The 19834-nt window shown below is 50.5% G+C and overlaps 1 protein-coding gene across 2 annotated transcripts; it reads right to left on the bottom strand.

Annotated features, from left to right (window-relative positions):
• Positions 1–586: 586 nt before the first annotated feature.
• UBQLN4 (ubiquilin 4) lies at positions 587–19795 on the bottom strand. Of its 2 annotated transcripts, none has more exons than XM_063626786.1 (11): positions 19586–19795; positions 17372–17523; positions 16836–16993; positions 15937–16199; positions 14106–14264; positions 8952–9177; positions 7730–7869; positions 7109–7192; positions 6828–6943; positions 6442–6628; positions 587–2413 (listed from the first exon to the last, which is right to left on the bottom strand). In XM_063626786.1, the coding sequence occupies exons 1-11, from the start codon at positions 19691–19693 to the stop codon at positions 2261–2263; spliced, it is 1746 nt and encodes a 581-aa protein (XP_063482856.1). In that variant the 5' UTR covers positions 19694–19795; the 3' UTR covers positions 587–2260. The 2 variants fall into 2 exon arrangements, with proteins under 2 accessions (XP_063482856.1, XP_063482855.1); XM_063626785.1 differs by having other exon boundaries at positions 16776–16993.
• Positions 19796–19834: the final 39 nt, after the last annotated feature.

Genomic DNA, 19834 nt, shown 5'->3' on the forward strand with positions numbered 1-19834 from the left:
TCCTCTACCACACCTGACCTATGGGGAAGTGGGGGAAGAGATCTCAGATACCCAATGGTCTAAGGATGGGCAATGGAAGAATGCAATCCTCCCCGTTCCCAGGTCATATATTATTGATAATTCCATCATCAGTTATCCCTTAACCTTCTATATATAATTTTTTTTTCTTTTGAGACAGGGTCTCACTTTGTCACCCAGGCTGGAGTGCAGCAGCACAATCACAGCTCACTGGAGCCTTGACTTCTTGGGCTCAAGTGATCCTCCTGCCTCAGCCTCCCACGTAGCTGGGACTACAGGCCCACACCACTATGCCTGGCTAATTTTTAAATTTTTTTTAGAGACAAGGTCTCCCTATGTTGCCAGGCTAAAACCTTTTAATATTTCTTGTTTTTTTTGAGATGGAGTTTCACTCTTGTTGCCCAGGCCGTAGTGCAATGGCATGATCTCAGCCACTTTTAATATTTCTTAACATCTGTAGTAACTGAACCAAACCTGAAATTCCTCTAGATCACAATTCTTGCCCTGGAAAACCAAGAAGTTGTCGTCAGCCAGCTTCTTCCTCAAAAAAACAAACGCCAACACACTCTCACAACAAAGACCACGCCATTTATTTACAAAGGCCAGTGTGGGAGCTGGGGGAGGTAGGGAGGGAAAGCCATACAGACATCTTCTCTAGACTGCTTGGGACCCTTTCCCACTTGGAGCAAACTCTGTTCCTCTTGCCGTCATATTCTCAGCCATGGGGTCAGTCCTCCAAGCAGCTGGGCCAAGTAGGAGAGGGAAGAGGTGATATGAGCCTCCTCTCTGTTCTGACAGAGCAATGTCCAATTCCAGATCAAAGGCATCATTGCCACCCTCTCCTCTCCTTCCTCAAAGAAAACTTTCTGGCCTGGAGGGAAATAGTTAAGAACTGAAAGACCAGGGGCTCTGGAGGAAAAAAACCCTCCACTATTCCCACAAGGCAGTGAGGGGTGATAAGGGTGCTAGTCACAGCCCTGACAGCTTCAGAAAGGGTACCCACATTACCTCTGGGTTACCCAGTATCCAGAGCCCCAAGCGACCTAGCTCTCCCGAATATGTATTCCTGCAATGGACTGACCCTTTTACCCACTTGTCTCTGGTGGTAGGAGAGCACTCTGAACCAGAAACCAACAAGGAATCCACTTCCCACCCAACTTAAGAGTGTATGCACACATGCGGATACACACGCACCTCCCCACTACTCACACAGACCCCAACCCCCTTCATGTCTTTTGAGGGGGGCTCAAATTACCGGTGCCTGCGGACACAAGCAAGTCCTGGGTCCATGGGAATGTGTGTGTGTGCATATAAGCACATGTGTTTGAGGAACTAAAGCCAATATGACCCCTTGTGGGGCGTGGCACTTAGCTTCATTGAGCTCCTTTCTTCAGTTTAATTTCCATTAGCATCTCTAAGTCTCTTCTGCCAGCTTGGGCCTGGATTCTTCTGCCTAAAAGAGCTATGAGTGCTTCTGCTCCCCACTGTTAATTCCAACTTCCAAGCCTTTTGACTCAGGCTGTCTCCCCCATTCCCTTCCTCTGAATAATCTCATTCCCTGCTCTTTCACACCAGTTTCCACTGGGCTGGTCCAGGGTTTAATTCCTGTCCAGAGGGCTGTCTCATCTCCCTCTTCAGACAGGGAGAACAGGCGTCTTCCTCCTTACCCTGGAATTTCCAACAGTTCCTACCAAAAAGTGCTGAATGAACCAGAATAGGGGCCGAGGAGGAAAATTACCACCTGTTTCACCTGCTCCTCCTTCAGAGCGAGAAATTCTAGCATTGGTTGGGCTAGGGGTTGGGGGGTAGGGAGAAAAAGAAGGAAGAGAGTTACCAAAAGTAAACATAAGACAAAACCCTAGTGGTATAGATGGAAGACTATGTTCCAGTAAACCAGACAGCTGGTTCCTCCCTCGACTCTGCACAGCCACTGAAAGTTTAAAGATTGCAAAAGGTGGTGTGGGGCAAGGAGGTAGAGTCAATCAATGAAACTGTGAAAACTGTTTAAGTAGCCCTGCTCAAGGACACCAGGAGAGAAGATTCTGTTAGAGATGTAGCAGTAAAACCATAATTCTCAGACAGAGCTAAGGGGTTGGAGCCCATGCCTCTAAAGTCACCCTGCTGTTTGGAGAGGATGAGGGAGAAGACGGAAGGGATGACAAGCTGCAGAGGGTAAGGGTTGATAGAAGAACCAAATGCTGACATCGAGGGAGGGGAGAGGCAGGAGGCATGGGCCGAGGGATTAGGAGAGCTGGGAGCCCAGCAGTCTCTCGATAGCTGCGTTGATGTCCCCTCCTGTGGCAATCAGGGCCTGCAGGTTGGCCTCACGATTGATGAAGCCCATGGAGTTGAGCTGCTCCAGCTGCTGCTGAAATCTCACTTCTGGCGTCTGCACCTGGAGGGGACAGGCCTTGTGAAGTGGGCACAGGACCAATCTTGGGGGCCCTATTTGAATTAAGGGTTTCTAAGACCAGCAGGTCTTCTCTAATATCCTCAGAGTCAATCAGGAGGGCAGGGAAGATGAGCTGCAAATGGGGGCCCAGGAGCCTAGGTCCCAAGTCCTAAATAACTGTGTAATGGCCGGGCGTGGTGGCTCACGCCTGTAATCCCAGCACTTTGGGAGGCTGAGACAGGCGGATCACGAGGTCAGGAGATCAAGACCATCCTGGCTAACACGGTGAAACCCCACCTCTACTAAAAATACAAAAAATTCGCCAGGCGTGGTGTTGGGCACCTGTAGTACCAGCTACTCAGGAGGCTGAGGCAGGAGAATGGCGTGAACCTGGGAGGCGGAGCTTGCAGTGAGGCAAGATTGCGCCACTGCACTCCAGCCTGGGCAACAGAGCCAGACTGTCTCAAAAAACAAAAACAAAAACAAAAAAAACAAAACTGTGTAACAATATGGCAGGCGGGTATCTTTTTTTAGATTTTCAAGATAACTGATAGGCCTAGATCAGCATATATTCCTCATTACTTTCCATAAATACTGGAGATGTTAACATGCACTCCAAAAGCCAAATGCTCTGTGGTCAAATAAGATGCATACTAAGCATGACCTCCAAGGCCCCTCCTAATAGTCATCACACGTACAGCCATATGAAAGGCTAGAGAAGGGTTCCAGTTAAGAAGCTATTTAATTTTGTTTCACTGATCAACAGTTATTTATAAAAGAGAAGTATTTCCTTTTTTTTGAGACAGGGTCTTGTACCCAGGCTGGAATATAGTGGCCGACTCATAGCTCACTGCAGCCTCTATCTCCTGGGCTCAAGTGATCCTCCTATCTGAGCCTCCTGAGTAGCTGGGGCTACAGATGTGTACCACCTTGCCCAGCTAATTAAAAAAAAATTTTTTTTGGCTGGGCATGGTGGCTCATGCCTATAATTCCAGCACTTTGGGAGGCCAAGATGGGCAGTTTGCCTGAGGTCAGGAGTTCAAGACCAGCCTGGCCAACATGGCGAAACCCCATGTCTACTAAAAACACAAAAAATTACCCAGGTATGGTGGTGCATGCCTGTAGTCCCAGCTACTCAGGAGGCTGAGGTAGAAGAATCGCTTGAACCCGGGAGGCAGAGGTGCAGCGAGCTGAAATTGCGCTACTGCACTCCAGCCTGGACGACAGAGTACATCTTTAAAAAAAAAAAAAAAAAGAAAAAAGCGCGTGGTGGCTCATGCCTGTAATCCCAGCACTTTGGGAGGCTGAGGCAGGTGGATCACCTGAGGTCAGGAGTTCGAGACCAGACTGGCCAACATGGTGATATCCCGAGACTAAAAATACAAAAATTAGTTGGACGTGGTGACAGGAGCCTGTAGTCTCAGCTACTCAGGAGGCTGAGGCAGGAGAATTGCTTGAACCCGGGAGGCGGAGGTTGCAGTGAGCCGAGACTGTGCCATAACACTCCAGCATGGGGGACAGAGTGAGACTGCATCTCAAAAAAAATAAAAATAAAATAAAAAATAAAGGAAAAAATTTTTTTAGCAGAGAAAGGGTCTTGCTATGTTGCCCAGGCTGGTCTCAAGTGATCCTCCTGCCTTGGCCTCTCTAACTGCTGGGATTACAGGCATGAGCCACTGCACTAGGTTTTTCTTTTTTTTTTTTTTTTTGAGACAGAGCCTCGCTCTGTCTTCCAGGCTGGAGTGCAGTGGCATGATCTGCCTCACGGGTTGAAGCGATTCTCCTGCCTCAGCCTCCTGAGTAGCTGGGATTACAGGCGCATGCCACCAAGCCCGGCTAATTTTTGTATTTTTAGTAGAGACGTGGTTTCACCATGTTGGCCAGGTGGGTTTTGAACTCCTGGCCTCAAGTGATCCACCTGCCTTGGCCTCCCAAAGTGTTGGGATTACAGGCATGAGCCACCATGCCCAGCCTGCACTAAGCCTTTTTTTTAAAAGAAAAAAATTTTTACAGACTGGGTCTCCCTGCGTTGCCCAGGCTGGTCTCAAAACCCTGGCCTCAAGCAGTCCCCTGCCTCAGCCTCTCAAAGCACTGGGATTACAGGCATGAGCCACACTCCTGGCCTGGCTTTTTTTTTTTTTTTTAAGATGGAGTTTCGCTCTTGTTGCCCAGGCTGGAGTACAATGGCATGATCTCGGCTCACTGCAACCTCTGCCTCCCAGATTCAAGTGACTCTCCTGCCTCAACCTCTTGAGTAGCTGGGATGATAGGCATGCGCCACGACACCCAGCTAATTTTGTATTTTTAGTGGAGATGGGGTTTCTCCATGTTGGTCAGGCTGGTCTTGAACTCCCGACCTCAGGTGATCTGCCTGCCTTGGCCTCCCAAATTGCTGAGATTACAGAAGTGAGCCACCGCCTGGCTAGCCTGGCTTTTCATTCTTGTCATTCCTCTAATTATCTCCTGTAAATGTTTGCCCAAGGGGTATTTGGAAAGCACAAGCCTTGATTATGAACAAAAGACTCTTATAGCTAGAAAGAGACCAGCAAGCACTGTCCACCTGGTGTTGAAAGGAACAATGTTTGATCCAGAGAAAAGACAGGACTTGCCTGGGGTCACAGAGAAAGTCAGTCACTTAGGCCCCCTGACTTGCAGTATAAAAGCCCTTTCTGGATGGGTGCGGTGGCTCACGCCTATAATTCCAGCACTTTGGGAGCCCGAGGCAGGCAGATCACCTAAGGTCAGGAGTTCGAGACCAGCCTGGACAACATGGTGAAACCCCATCTCTACTAACAATACAAAAAAATTAGCTGGGTGTGGTGGCGCGTGCCTGTAATCCCAGCTACTCGGGAGGTTGAGGCAGGAGAATCGCTTGAACCTGGGAGGCAGAGGTTGCACCATTGCACTCTGGCCTGGGCAACAAGAGCAAAACTCTGTCTCAAAAAAAAAAAAAAAGAAAGCCCTTTCCAGTGCTGCTTGTTGCTTCCCATCACAGTCCATACAATTTTTTTTTTTTGAGATGGAGTCTCGCTCTGTCACCCAGGCTGGAGTGCAGTGGCACCATCTTGGCTCACTGCAAGCTCCGCCTCCCGAGTTCACCCCATTCTCCTGCGTCAGCCTCCTGAGTAGCTGGGACTACAGGCGCCTGCCACTACGCCTGGCTAATTTTTTTTTTTGTATGTTTTAGTAGAGATGGGGTTTCACCATGTTAGCCAGGATGGTCTCGATCTCTGACCTAATGATCCGCCTGCCTCAGCCTCCCAAAGTGCTAGGATTACAGGTGTGAGCCACCGCGCCCGGCCAGTCCACAGAATTTAACTTGGGTTGCACCTGGACTGGACACCACCTAGTTTAGCTCTCTCGTGCCTTGCACAAAGCTGGGTAAACATACATTTTGGTTGAATGGCTTTTCCAGATGAGTCACAGAGGTCAGAGAAAGGTTAAGAGGCTCACTCGAGGTAGGTCATCCCTGCCCCTCCTGCCAGCCCCTGGCCCTGACTTTCCCAGGGCTTTGGTTACCTCACAGAATCCCCCTCCCCAGAGTCTCGGAGATGGGGGCTGCTTTAATTATCAAAAGGATCCTTTGATATAAGCAGAAATGGTATAGTGTAAATTCTGGAGGTAGAATGCCTGGGTTTGAGTCTTGGCTTCATTATCTACTAGCTATGCAAGTGAGTAAGCCACTTAACCTTTCCGGGCCTCAGTTTTCCCCATCTTTAACATAGAAATAATAATAGCTTTCTCATGAGGCTACTGTAAGGAATGTGGTAAATGAGTCGTAAATGAGCTCCGAAATCTAAAGCATTTAGAACAGTACGTAGCACACGGTAAGTACCATTACTCTTCTCATCTCTATTTCACATCTGCACAAACTGAACTCAGGGAGGATCGGTAACCTGCCCAAGGCTAGCAAGTGGCAGAACAGGACCTGACTCCCAAGCTTGCCCTACTGCCTCTACTCTATTGCTTCCCTTGAAACCTCCCAGGATCAAAGTGGTGCTCCCAGCACCTACCCCCACTGCCTCATGTACCTGTGAGTTTCCACTTCCAGCCAAAAGCTGGATCATCTGCTGCATGAGCTGCTGCTGGGCGCTGGAAGCCCCCGTTGGAGAAGATGTGGCTGGCGTGGCTGGTGAGGAAGTGGGGGCCTCGGGCGTAGACCCTGTGTTGCTGCCTGCTGAGGGTGCTGGGGTCCGGGACATTCCAAAGGAGCCAAGGCTGTAGGCAAGAGAGACCAAGAGGTAGGAGAGGCATCTAAGAAAGGGATGAGAACGTGAGATCCAGAAAGAAAAGCAGTTGGAAGAAACAGGAAAACAGACCCTCAGAGACACAAAGGATGCTGAGAGAGTGGCAGAGAGAAGAGTTGAAGGAGAGAAGTTGCCAGAACCTTGCTGCCCTCCTGCCCCCCTACCCTCACCTGGGTACCAGCCCAGGGGCCTCGGTCTGCAAGGTCTGTAGTCCCTGCTGGATCTGCAGCAATGCCTGCATGGCTCGAGGATTGGTAAGGATGGAGAGTGACTCTGGGTTCTGCATCTGGTGGGAAATAAGCAGAGAAAGGCATTAAGAGGTGGCAGGAAAGAGGAGACAACCTCAACTAGGAGTCCAGAGTCAAGCTCTGCCCCAACTTCATCTCCACCCATTGGGCTTCAGGGACTACCCCTTGCCTTCAACCTCCACCCATCTAGGCTCCTCACTCACCTGCTGCAGGAAGACTGGGAGCTGCAGGCGGAGCTGCTCCTGCAGTTGGGGGTTCCCCGCGAAGAGCGGCACATTCACCATCATCTGCCAGGGTGAAGGTAGCAGGGGGAGACCTGGGCCTTTTCACCCTAAGAATTCCCCCACAGCCTCAGACTCCCTCGGCACCCCCTACCACTGCAGGAAGTCTGGCCAGCTTCTCCAGGGATCTCAAAGTATCCTGAAGGCCTAAGTGGGACAGTGAGAGGAAATGGAACTATGCTCTGGGCAATGAAGAGTATGAGGAGTCAGGCTGCTCAGCCCTGGGTCTGATGATGATGAGGACAGCTAACATTTCCAGGTATACAGAACTTACTCTGTCACATGCTGTGTTCTAAGCACTTAACGTGTATTAACTCATTTAATCCTTACAACTATAGGGGGTAGGAACTATTGTTATTATCATCTTATAGATAAAGAAACTGGGAGGCTAAGTAACTTGCTTAGCTCACACAGCTGGGAAGTAGCAGAGCTTGGGATGCAAACCCAGGCAGTCTGGCTCCACAGTGTTTTGACCACAAGAAACTGCCCCCAACCAAGAGGAACTCTCTCCCCAACAATACTCTCCTCATGCTGGTATGATACCTGAGCAGCAAAGTCAGGGTTCTGGGCAAGCGTCTGCATCATGCTGCGCATGTAGGGCGCTGAGATCACATTCTGCATCAGCTGGGGGTTCTCAGAGATCTGCTGGAGGAGGGCTTGCATTTCTGGGCTATTGAACATCCCTAGGACAAGGTGGAAAAAAAGAAAACAGGAGACAAAGGGTCCAGATGGAAACCAAAGGCCTCACTTCAATCACCTTACTTCAGACACCGAATGACTACAAAACTCAGAAAAGCAATGGTCCAGTGGGCACCCTAGGATTGTGGCATGAGTCCAAGTCTCTCCCAAGTCCAAGGTCATCTTGCCCTGCTTTGGCCTGGCCCCTTTTCCATTTACTTGATAAGCACAAGCCAGCTAGGAACTGGGTCTGATTTATGCCTCTCTGGACTGTCCTGCCATAAGCTCAAATTATGTCCAGTTTGGAAAGAAATGATTAAATATCATCTAGATCAAACTTGTCTTAGCAGCAGAGACCCTTTCCTCCTGCCAAATCTCACTCAGAAACCAAGTATGTTAATGGTCTGGCTGGAGCTGGGGCAGGAGGGCTGCAGCCTCTCCCATTGTGTCCTTCCTCATCCTGGAGATGAAGACCTTTCCAGGATGCAGGAGCACAATTTTAAAATCATGGATCAAGTTCCAGTCTTTATTTTACAAATAAGGAAACTAACACACACAGAGGGAAGGAAATTTCCCAATCAAGATATCCCCCAGAGTGCAGAGAAATTAGAGCATCTGCTGAAGACATCCCCCAGGCCATGTGTACAGTCATAGTCCAGATAAATGGAGCATCCTCTAGGGTTGTGCAGTGCATAACCTGTTCTTCTGTACATGGCAAGCCCTGCACATCCCTTTCCCTCAGCCTCACATCTGCCTCTCCCCAGGTCTGCCTTGATTCCTCTCCAGCCCCCTCTCCCCACAGCAGTCTGATCCTTTTACACTGGATAATACCAGAGGTGCTCATGGAGCTTAGGAAGCGGGGCCTGGTTTACTCATGAGCTATTACTTAGGTCACTCCCAGGGATAACAGGACATGGCCAGAACCAGCCCTCACCCGGTCACTATCCCAGACGGCAGAGCCCCCTCTGTGGCCTCGATAGTCTCACCTCTGTCTTCAAAATCCTGGAGCAGTATGAACCCTATTCAGTCCTGGGGCAGAGGGGCTGCCCTGGTGACCCCACTAAGCTCCTTCCATCCTAGGACATACCTGACCCCAGGCTAGCCGCATTGATCCCAAAGGGGTTCGAGACTGTCGGGTGCACCTGGCTGGTCCCCGATCCTCCGGTGCCCTCCCCACCGGACCCGGGGGCCTGGGAGGTGGGGGGCGAGGGGCTCCAGGGGTTAGGGAGGGGCTCTCGATTCTCAGTCCGCAGAGGCTGGGAGGATGAGCTGTCGGAGTTCCCGGCCAGGGAAGAGAAGGGATTGTTGCCAAACTGGGAGGAGGGAAAGGTTTTGGGTTAAGGACTGAAACAAATCAGGGACAAGGGCTAGGCCCACTCTCTCCTCTCACTTAATAGCCTCCCCTTCCGCAGAAAAGGGAGAGAGATCTAAGACACTTGGAGGTTCTCAGTTCAGTTCTTTGCCCCACAATGGATAGCTCCTTCCTTGCTCCACAGGGTGCGAGCTAGCTGATGCTAGTGACTGGATAACTGAACCTCTCAGATAATTGAAAACTTCCCATCCCCACTGGTGGCTTTCAATATTTGGTCTCTAATCATCTCCTATGTAACCCACTGCACTTTACACACAGTTTTCCCATTGTGTAGCCAAATATTTGTGTTCCTGTACCTCAAGGCGCAGAGACAATGTCAGATTTGCCTGTGCACCCCCAGCCCCGACACTAGTAGGTGCTCAATAACTAACTACTGGCTTAATGGGAGTGGGCTGTCAAACCTGGCTCTCTACTTGAACCCCGATCTTCCCTTTCCCCAGCCTCCCTGGACTAATTCGAGCTCCCCAGAACCTTTCCCTCACTCCCCAGGTCCCCTACCTGGCATTCTCTGTCCATCCAGGCACACCACAGTGGCGGCCCCTAGCAGAACACACCTCTGGCAGAATATGCCCTTTCTAGGTTTTCCCCTCCTGCTCCAAACCCTACCTCTGCACACTGGCTACTTCAGATGAACAGGCCTCAGTTTACTTCTGGTCCCCCTCGCCCTACCATGCTCCTCACTGTGCTCCCCAGGATATCTCAGGTCCATACCCCATGGGATGGTGTGCTTCCCAAAGGCAACACCAGAACCTCCTCCCCTCCAGCACCTAGCACAGAGCTCTGGCTGAGGGAGTCCCAGACTCAGTTTTCCCTACTCAGCCTTTCTCGTGGTCTAAGAGCTCAGCAGCTCCCTTTCCTGAGTTCCCAGGTGGTCCTACCTCAGCCCCTCCCCACCATAGGGTTTCATATTGAGCTGCTTTTCCTGTTTATTCAAACTGGGTCATGGGGACTGGGGCTAACCAAGGATTCTCCTACTCTGAGTTGTTTCCTTCACCTCACCAGATCCTGTTCAGATAACACAGCTCACAGGCCAGGGTTCATGCACCATGGTTTCAGCCTCTGTGCCTGTTTCAGATTTCTTGTTCTGATACCTGCCTAGCACCTCACCCCACCTTGTTCTGGGCTCGCTTTATTCTTCCTGGTACACTCTAAGGATGAAATCTCTTTTCCTGAACTACCCACAGTGATAACAACCATCATTTATTGAGCACCTACTATGTGCCTGACACATTTATTCTAATGCTTATAATACTCCTCTAATACAACAGTTCTCAAAGTGTGGTCCTGGGACCCCTGCAAGCATTAAAACTGTTTTCATAATTCTAAGACATGAATTTGTCTTTTTCACTCTTATTCTCTCATGAGGATACAGCGTTTTCCAAAGTCTACATGACATGTGACATTGCAAACTGAATGCAGATCTGAGAACCAGCTGTCTTGTAGTAAGCTAGATATCAAAGAGAACTACAAAAATGTAAAACAAGTCCACACTTTCCTCTACAGTTTTGTTTGTTTTGGAAAATAAAGTTGTTTTTCAAAATAATGTTATTTATGTTAACTTGTAATAAATTTTTTTTTTTTTTTGAGATGGAGTCTTGTTCTGCTGCCCAGGCTGGAGTGCAATGGCACAATCTCGGCTCACTGCAACCTCTGCCTCCAGGGTTCAAGCGATTCTCTTGCCTCAGCCTCCTGAGAAGCTGGGACGACAGGCACCCACCACCACGCTTGGCTAAGTTTTGTATTTTTAGTAGAGATGGGGTTTCGCCATGTTGGCCAGGCTGGTCTCAAACTCCTGACCTCAGGTGATCCACCTGCCTCAGCCTCCCAAAATGCTGAGATTACAGGCATGCACCACTACGCCCCGCCAACTTGTAATAAATTGTCATTTTTAAATGAAATAAATATTTTAAAAGTTTCTCGGTTTTAGGCCGGGCACAATGGCTCATGTCTATAATCCCAGCACTTTGGGAGGCCGAGGTGGGTGGATCATCTGAGGTCAGGAGTTCAAGACCAGCCTGGCCAACATGGTGAAACCTCGTCTCTACTAATAATACAAAAAAAAATTAGCTGGGCGTGGTGGCGGGCGCCTGTGGTCCCAGCTACTCGGGAGGCTGAGGCAGGAGAATCACTTGAACCCGAGAGGCGGAGGTTGCGGTGAGCTGAGATCACGCTATTGCACTCCAGCCTGGGCAACGAGGGAGACTTCGTCTCAAAAAAACAAAACAAACCAAAAACACAAAACATTTTTAAAAGTTGTATTAAAAAAAAAAAAAAAAAGCCAGGCGCAGTGGCTCACTCCTGTAATCCCAGCACTTTGGGAGGCCGAGGCCGGTGGATCACGAGGTCGGGAGATCGAGACCATCCTGGCTAACACGGTGAAACCCCGTCTCTACTAAAAATACAAAACATTAGCCGGGCGAGGTGGCAGGCGCCTGTAGTCCCAGCTACGCGGGAGGCTGAGGCAGGAGAATGGCGTGAACCCCAGGGGGCGGAGCCTGCAGTGAGCCGAGATCGTGCCACTGCACTCCAGCCTGGGTGAAAGAGTGAGTGAGACTCCTTCACAAAAAAAAAAAAAGGTCAAGTGCGGTGGCTCACACCTGTAATCCCAGCACTTTGGGAGGCTGAGGCAGGCAGATGACAAGGTCAGGAGTTCGAGACCAGCCTGGCCAATATGGTGAAACCCCGTGTCTACTAAAAAATACAAAACTTAGCCAGACGTGATGGTGCACGCCTGCAGTCCTGGCTACTCCGAAGGCTGAGGCAGGAGACTCGCTGGAACCCAGGAGGTGGAGGTTGCAGTGAGCTGAGATCGCGCCATTGCACTCCAGCCTGGGCAAAACAGTGAGACTGTCTCAAAAAAAAAAAAAAAAAGCAAGTTAAAATAATAAGACCAGCAGACCAGTATGGTACCACCTCATATTTAAAAATACGATAACATATAGACATTTATAGACATATACATAGGTAATAAAAGAATCAGAATGATAAACCCCAACTTCAACTTCAGCGTAGTAGTTACCTCTGGAGAGAAAAAGGAGAGGGGAGGGGTTTGTAAAGGCTACAACTCTACCTATGTCTTATTTGCAAATATTAAATATGTCTGGGAAAATAAACAAAATACTAACAACATTAGTTACCACTGAGGTAGAAAAGAGCTGGCTGGGAGATGGAAACAGAGGGATCCCTTCTGTAAACCTTTTTTTAGCCTGTATACTTTTCCATACTTTTTTGGAATACCCTTTTGTTTACTTTGTGTAACTTTTGAATTTTTTTTTTTTTTTGAGATGGAGTCTCACTCTGTCGCCCAGGCTGGAGTGCAGTGGCACGATCTTGGCTCACTGCAACCTCTGTCTCCCGGGTTCAAGCGATTCTCCTGCCTCGGCCTCCCAAAGAGCTGGGACTACAGGTGTGTGCCATCATACCCGGCTAATTTTTTGTATTTTTAGTGGAGATGGGGTTTCACCATGTTAGCCAGGATGGTCTCAATCTCCTGACCTCATGATCTGCCCACCTCGGCCTCCCAAAGTGCTGGGATTACAGGCGTCAGCCACTGCGCCTGGCCAACTTTTGCATTTTCAAACACACAAACATAGAATGTGTTTAATGTAAAATTAAATTTTTAAAAAGAACCATGGCCAGGCACAGTGGCTCACATCTGTAATCTCAGCACTTTGGGAGGCCGAGGTGGGCACATCATGAGGTCAGGAGATCAAGATCATCCTGGCTAACATGGTGAAACCCATCTCTACTAAAAATATAAAAAGTTGGCCAGGCGCGGTGGCTCACGCTTGTAATCCCAGCACTTTGGGAGGCCGAGGCGGGCGGATCGTGAGGTCAGGAGATCGAGACCACGGTGAAACCCCATCTCTACTAAAAATACAAAAAATTAGCCCGGCGTGGTGGCGGGCACCTGTAGTCCCAGCTACTTGGAGAGGCTGAGGCAGGAGAATGGCGTGAACCCGGGAAGCAGAGCTTGCAGTGAGCTGAGACTGCGTCACTGCACTCCAGCCTGGGCGACAGAGCAAGACTCTGTCTCAAAAAAAAAAAAAAAAAAAAAAAATATATATATATATATATATAAAAAAAATATATATATATATATATATATATAAAAATATATAAAGTTAGCTGGGCATGGTGGCATGTACCTGTAGTCCTAGCTACCAGGGAGAAGGCATGAGAATTGCTTGAACCCGGGAGGCGGAGGTTACAGTGAGCCAAGATTGCGCCACTGCATTCCAGCCTGGGCGATAAAGCGAGATTCCATCTCAAAAAAAAAAAAAAAGAAAGAAAGAACCAAAAGGGCACTGAAATTATATATGGCAGCATGTTAGGGCAACATTGATTAAAAAAAAAAAGAATGTTATATTTTCATCTATTTTTTTGTGTGTACTTGAATAGGATTCATAAAGCATTTTTAAAAGTGTATAATCCTGGGGCCCAACCCCAGAAATGGATTCAGTAAGTAGCTCAAAGGTGGGGACCAGGATTCTCATGATCAACAAGCTCCCCAGGTGATTCTGATGCAGGTGATCCATGGACCATACTTGAGACATGCTGTATCAGGGCTGGCGTCTGACCTCAGGCCTGCCACGTGACCTTTGAGCCCCTGGTACAAGAAGTTTGTCAGGATGTCAAGTTCCTTGGATGCTATGCCTCACCCACTTCCACAAGGACCTCTGCTTATCTTTTGTCAATGCCAAATTGGACCATCCCCAGATATGTACTGTTGAGAACTGCCTTCAAGCCAAGGCCCACCCCTCAGGGGACTGGGGAAAGAAAGAAGAGCAGACCCAGGTTTGCCTGGGGTGGGGGTAGGGAATCTCAAGCCCAGACAGCCCAACCCACTACCCTGGCCCTTGATCCCACCTGTTCCCGGGCAGCACTAAACATGGGCTCCTGGATGTCCGTGTACATGCGGCGGAGGGCATTATACCCTCCAGGGATGCTCTCAAGGTTGCTCAGGGCCCGGTCCTGGTTCCGCATCATCTCTTGCATCATGGCTGGATTTCGAGCAAGCTCCATTGTCTGATCAAGAGAGAGACATAAAATGGGCCCCGGAATCAGGGGAGCACCAACCTAGGAAAAAGGTGGGCCTTGAGGAAGGGGGTCTGTATCAGGATCAGGACCAGGGCCCAGGAACTGCCCCACAGTGACAGGGAGTAGAGTAAACTGGACTTCCTTCCTCTACTGTAATCTTGGCTCCAAGCCTGCCTCCCTGTGGGTATTTTGGTTGGCTTTTTCTAGTGGAGGACAATGATCCCAGCTGAAGTGAGGGCAGCAGCTTCCCTCCCTTAGGCTCAGAGTGTCCAAAGAAGTGTCAGGGTGCACAAGGAAACTGAGTCAGAAGAGACACAGAAAGAAAGGGGAGGAGGCAGAAGAGAAAATTAACATCTACTGAGCACCTACTGTATATGGGCACAGGGCCAAGTAGCTTACGGAATTCAAGTCATGTAATCTCCACAATAACCATCTCAGGTGTTTATTTCTGTCCCTGTTTTGCAGATGAGCAAATAGGCTCAGAGATGTTAATTGACTTGCTGCCCTGGGACACACAGTCACTGAGTGGTGAAGACAGTGTTCAAAGCCAGGTTGGTTGGTCTGTCCAAGACCATACTGTGATTCCTGGTAAATGACTGCAAGTTGGGGAAGGAAAGGATTCAAGCTGGAATAAAGCTATTGACACCCTGTAATTTCCACGGCCAAGTCTTTGGCCTGCCTGAACCTTGAGAAACACTGAAGATGGGGGCTTTCTTCTATGGAGCCAATGGCACAATCTCAACAAGGGGTGGCTATGTCAACCCCAGGGGAGTTCATCACAGAAAAATAAGTGTAACTACTTGTTCCCATTCAACTTGGAATACCTTCCCTCTCCTTCCCAAATGTGCTCCACACTTGCCTTTTCTAAGACTCCTTTATAACTGATACGCCCAGCTTCCCAGAACTCTGATCTCTTGTCCTGTAATTCATTCATTCAATAAATATTTACTGCATGACTACCACGCACCAGGCACTGTTCTAGACAGTGAACAAAACACTCACAAGTACTTGACCTTACATAAATTATCTTCTGGTGAGTCCAGCACTGGTGTCCACAGCCCTGCTGGGAAGATTGGCTACCTTGGTCCTCTGGTGGAGCGGACCATGAGCTGGAACTCCCAAAGAGCAACATCACAACAGTCTCCCCTGGTTCTCCATTCCCAACTGGGCCCTGCCCAGCCACAGTGCTCCCCAAACAACCTACTATCTTTCACTCCCAGGCCTTTATATTTGCTGTCCCTCGGCCCTGAATGCTCTTCTCTTTCTTTCCCCCCGTTCGTCTTCCTCTCCCCCGGTTCGTCTTCCTCTCCCCCTGGTTCGTCTTCCTCCTTTGGGTCTCAGCTTGGTGACATTTCTTGAGGCCTCCTCTAAGCCTCAGGGTAGGGTCAGGAGCTCTTCTCTATGCTCCTAGAGGATCCTGTGATTATCCTTATGATAGCAATGACCACATTGTATTCTAATTGCCGGTTTACTTGTCCCACTTCCCTTTGACACCTGGAATTCCTGAAAAGCTAGGCCTGTCTTTTCATCCCTGTACCTCCAGTGTTCAAAACTGCTGAATACATGAATGAACAAATCAATGTAGGACAAGGTAGGAAAGGCTGGGCAGGGCACGGCTGGGCACCAGTGTCCTCCAGCTCTCCAGCCCTCTCATACTCACCTGCCTCATGAGTTCAGGGTTGTTGAGCATGTGGCTGATCTCGGGGTTCCGCTCCATCAGTTGCTGCATCTGGGGGTTGGCCATAATCATGTGACGCATCAGGTCAGGGTTAGACATCATATCCTGGACCAGGGGGTTCTCCATGATCTGCGACAGCATCTCAGGATTGGACATCAGCTGCCTCTGCATCTGCTGCTGCAGCTCCATGAAGTTGGCAGAGCCCAGGCCCAGGCTGCCTAGCCCCAGGATGCCCCCAAAGCCAGCTGTGGGAAGGGGGCAGGGTCACAGTCTGCCACAAGAGCCCTGTCCTCACTTAGCCAGAGCCACTGAATTCAGATCTCCAGGACACGCCCCAAATGCTTCTCACATGTCCCTCTTCCAGTCATTCCCACAGCCTGGCCCTGATCCACTGCTGGCAAAAAAATGTGAGCCTAGTAGACTGAGGCCTCTCTGAAGGCTGAGGCTGTGCCAAACATAGAACTGGACAGAGAGAAGGCAACCAGCAATGGTCTGTTGAATGAGTGGCCCATCTGGCTACTGCTGGATCCAACTTTTCCCCAGACTCACAGGGTCTTCCATTCCCTTTACCTAGGGTTCCCCACATCCCCAACCCCATTTCTCCCCTCACTCCTAACCCTTAGCCATGGTCCCCACCTCTGAGAACTGCTCAGACTAGTTTCTTCCCCAGATTGAATCAAGTATCAATGTCTGGAACTCTATGTCATGGGGTCCCCTATCCCCATCAAACCAGGAGCAGGAACTCCTGTTTCTCCCTCCTCTTGGCTTTCCCCAACTCCCCAACCCCAAACAAGATTGTGCTCTCCTCTCTGAGGGCTTACAGAGTATGGATGCAGTAGCACTGGGGGATCCCTCCCCAGCCCCTGGAGAGGGCCCCCCACCACTGCTCCTCCGGCTTCCACTGCCAGCATCCGAAGAGGCACTGCCAGAGGTGGAGGGCTGGGCAGGGGTGGCGGGTGAAGCAGGCGTGGTGGAGGGTGCTGAGGCAGGGTCAGGTGTGGAGGGGGAAGAAGCAGTGGCAGCAGCTGGATCTTGAGCCCTGAGGACAGAGAAAGGAGAATCCTGTTGGAGTGAGCACTAGAAGAGGGAAGGTACCGCGAAAATCTCTGTGCTTGCTATGGGACTACTATTTTAACCCAAGCCCCCTCCTGGGCAGTCCTGAGGCTGGAGTTGGTTGATGGCGGGAGGGCAGTCAGTAAACCAGCAGAGGGAGAAAGGAGCTAGTATTATCTGTCTTCGGGGCATTCTGGGAGTGGTAAATCAGGTTCCCTTCCCCTAGAGATGAGATCATATTCATCCAGGAGCTACCTGCCTAGGCCTCAGCTTAGGCCCTCTGGGTACAGTTGAGCAATGAGTGAGAAAGTATCAGATAGGGAGGCCCAATCAGAAGCTGGATCTGCTCTGCTCCTGAACTTACTTCTGAGGGGTCTTGATGACCAGATGGACAGTGAGCCCGTCCTTGATTCCGTGCTGGTTCAGTGTGTCCCCATCCTTGAGGATCTTGCCTGCGAAGATCAGGACCAGCTGATCCTGCTGAGCCTTAAACCTCCGGGAGATTTCCTCTTTGAACTGTGATCAAGAGGCAGAGGTCACTGTGGAGGCTGCCTGGACTCCCCCTACCAGGGACCCTGACTCTTCTTCAACAGCTTCTGCACTCTCTTGCTCTCATCTCTAGTCATGGGAAGTCCTTTCTGTAGTCTCGACGCCATTCCTCCAGCTGCAATAAGCATCTCCTTTCTTAACAAAGGAGATGAACCAGTGAGAGGCTCTTCTCTCAGCTCCATCCCAGAGTCTCCCACCCTAGAAAGCCCTTGCTGCTATCTGCCTCCCAGCTTCAGTCCCTCCACCTAGTTCTCTGTGAGGCAGGGCAGCCTTCTCCCATCCCAACTCCTTCAACAGCTTTGGACCTTCAGCCTTCTGAGACCCAATTTTCTCTCCTCTCTATTCCCAGTATTCTCTTTTTTTTTTTTTTTTTTTTTTGAGACGGAGTCTCGCTCTTTCACCCAGGCTGGAGTGCAGTGGCGCGATCTCGGCTCACTGCAGGCTCCGCCCCCCGGGGTTCACGCCATTCTCCTGCCTCAGCCTCCCGCGTAGCTGGGACTACAGGCGCCTGCCACCTCGCCCGGCTAATTTTTTGTATTTTTAGTAGAGACGGGGTTTCACCGTGTTAGCCAGGATGGTCTCGATCTCCTGACCTCGTGATCCGCCCACCTCGGCCTCCCAAAGTGCTGGGATTACAGGCGTGAGCCACCGCGCCCGGCCTCCCAGTATTCTCTTAACAACTACAACAAATAGATGCCAGTTATTGAGCACTACCTATTCACCAGTTAAAGATATAGTATATTATTATTTTCATTTTATTTTATTATTATTTTTATCTTGAGACGGAGTCTCGCTCTGTAGCCCAGGCTGGTGTGCAGAGGTGCAATCTTGGCTCACTGCAACCTCCATCTTCCGGGTTCAAGTGATTCTCCTACTTCAGCCTCCTGAGTGTCTGGGACTACAGGCACGCACCACCATGCCTGGCTAATTGTATTTTTAGTAGAGGCGGGGTTTCATCATGTTGGCCAGGCTGGTCTTGAACTCGTGACCTCAGGTGATCCACCAGACCCAGACTCCCAAAGTGCTGGGATTACAGGTGTGAGCCACCACGCCCAGCCTTATCTCCATTTTAAAGATGAGAAAACTGAGGATCAGCGAGGTAAGGTAACTTGCCCCAGGCAGACCAGAACTCAGGTCTTGACACCAAAGTCCAGGCTCTTAACTAAACACACTGCTTCTCAATGAGAGCCGTTTTCAAATTCAGCTTTGTAGGGAACAGTACAGTATTTAAATTCTGAAATTTAGTAATTCTATGTGGTTACGGAGGGAGCAAGGATGGAGTTAGACTTCCCAAATTCTACCAGCCCCTCCAAAACACAACACAAAACAAAATACAACACACACTTTAAGTAAAAACACTGCACTTGTTAAGCAGAGGCAGCTTCCAGATCCCTCTCTTCCAACCAGATGGCCTATCTTAAGCCCCGCCTATGTGAAATTATGGAGTGGCCACAGGGGGTGGCGAACACAGGCAACAGTCCGTCATTCAACGAGATTTTATTGAGCACCTACTGCACACCGCGTAAATCTCAGCAGAGCTGAGAACCAAATGTAACCACGTCGATTTGAAAGAGTGGGAAGGATCTGGGCACAAGGAAATCCTCCCCCGACAGCCCCATCGCTCAGAGAACACTGGGCGTTCTCTGAGGCACAGAGTAGGCGCCGGCGCTCTCCGCCTGCCCCCGGCCCGTTCTCTCAGTTAGCACCTAGCCCGGGCCCCCACTCCGGCACACTCCCTTCAAACCCAGGGTCCTTCCCCCTTCCCGGTGCAAGGTGTCCCCTCCTCACTCTCCACCACGCCCCCAGGCCACAAGGCAAAACCCGCCCCCCAACACGCGCCACGCTCCCCCAGATCTCCCCTCGCAGGGCGTCCCCTACCCGCCTCTCCTTCACTTCAGCTCCTCGGAGTCCCAGCTGGCCCCCGCCCTCCTCTCTGGGGCCCTCCGGGACGCCAGACCGTCAGAGAGGCCCCCCATCTCTTCGTAGACCCCTCCTCCGCGCTCCCCCCGCCCCCCGCCTGCTGTACTACCTCCTTGACCGAGGCTCGATCGCAGATCACAATTTCCTCCTTGTCCTTGGGGGTCTTGACGGTGACCCGAATGGGGGGCCTCGTCTCGGCCCCGCTCGGCTCCGCCATGCCGCCGCCGCCACCCGGCCGCCCGCCAGCCCGCCCGGCTCCTCCTCCTCCCCGCCCGCCCGGGCGGCCCGGCTCGGCTTCTGCGCCTCCAACACTCCCCTCTCTCCACCTCTCCCCTCGCCTCCCCTCCCCTCCCTTCCC

This window comes from Symphalangus syndactylus, chromosome 12 (assembly GCF_028878055.3).
Source record: "Symphalangus syndactylus isolate Jambi chromosome 12, NHGRI_mSymSyn1-v2.1_pri, whole genome shotgun sequence".
Lineage (NCBI taxonomy): Eukaryota > Metazoa > Chordata > Mammalia > Primates > Hylobatidae > Symphalangus > Symphalangus syndactylus.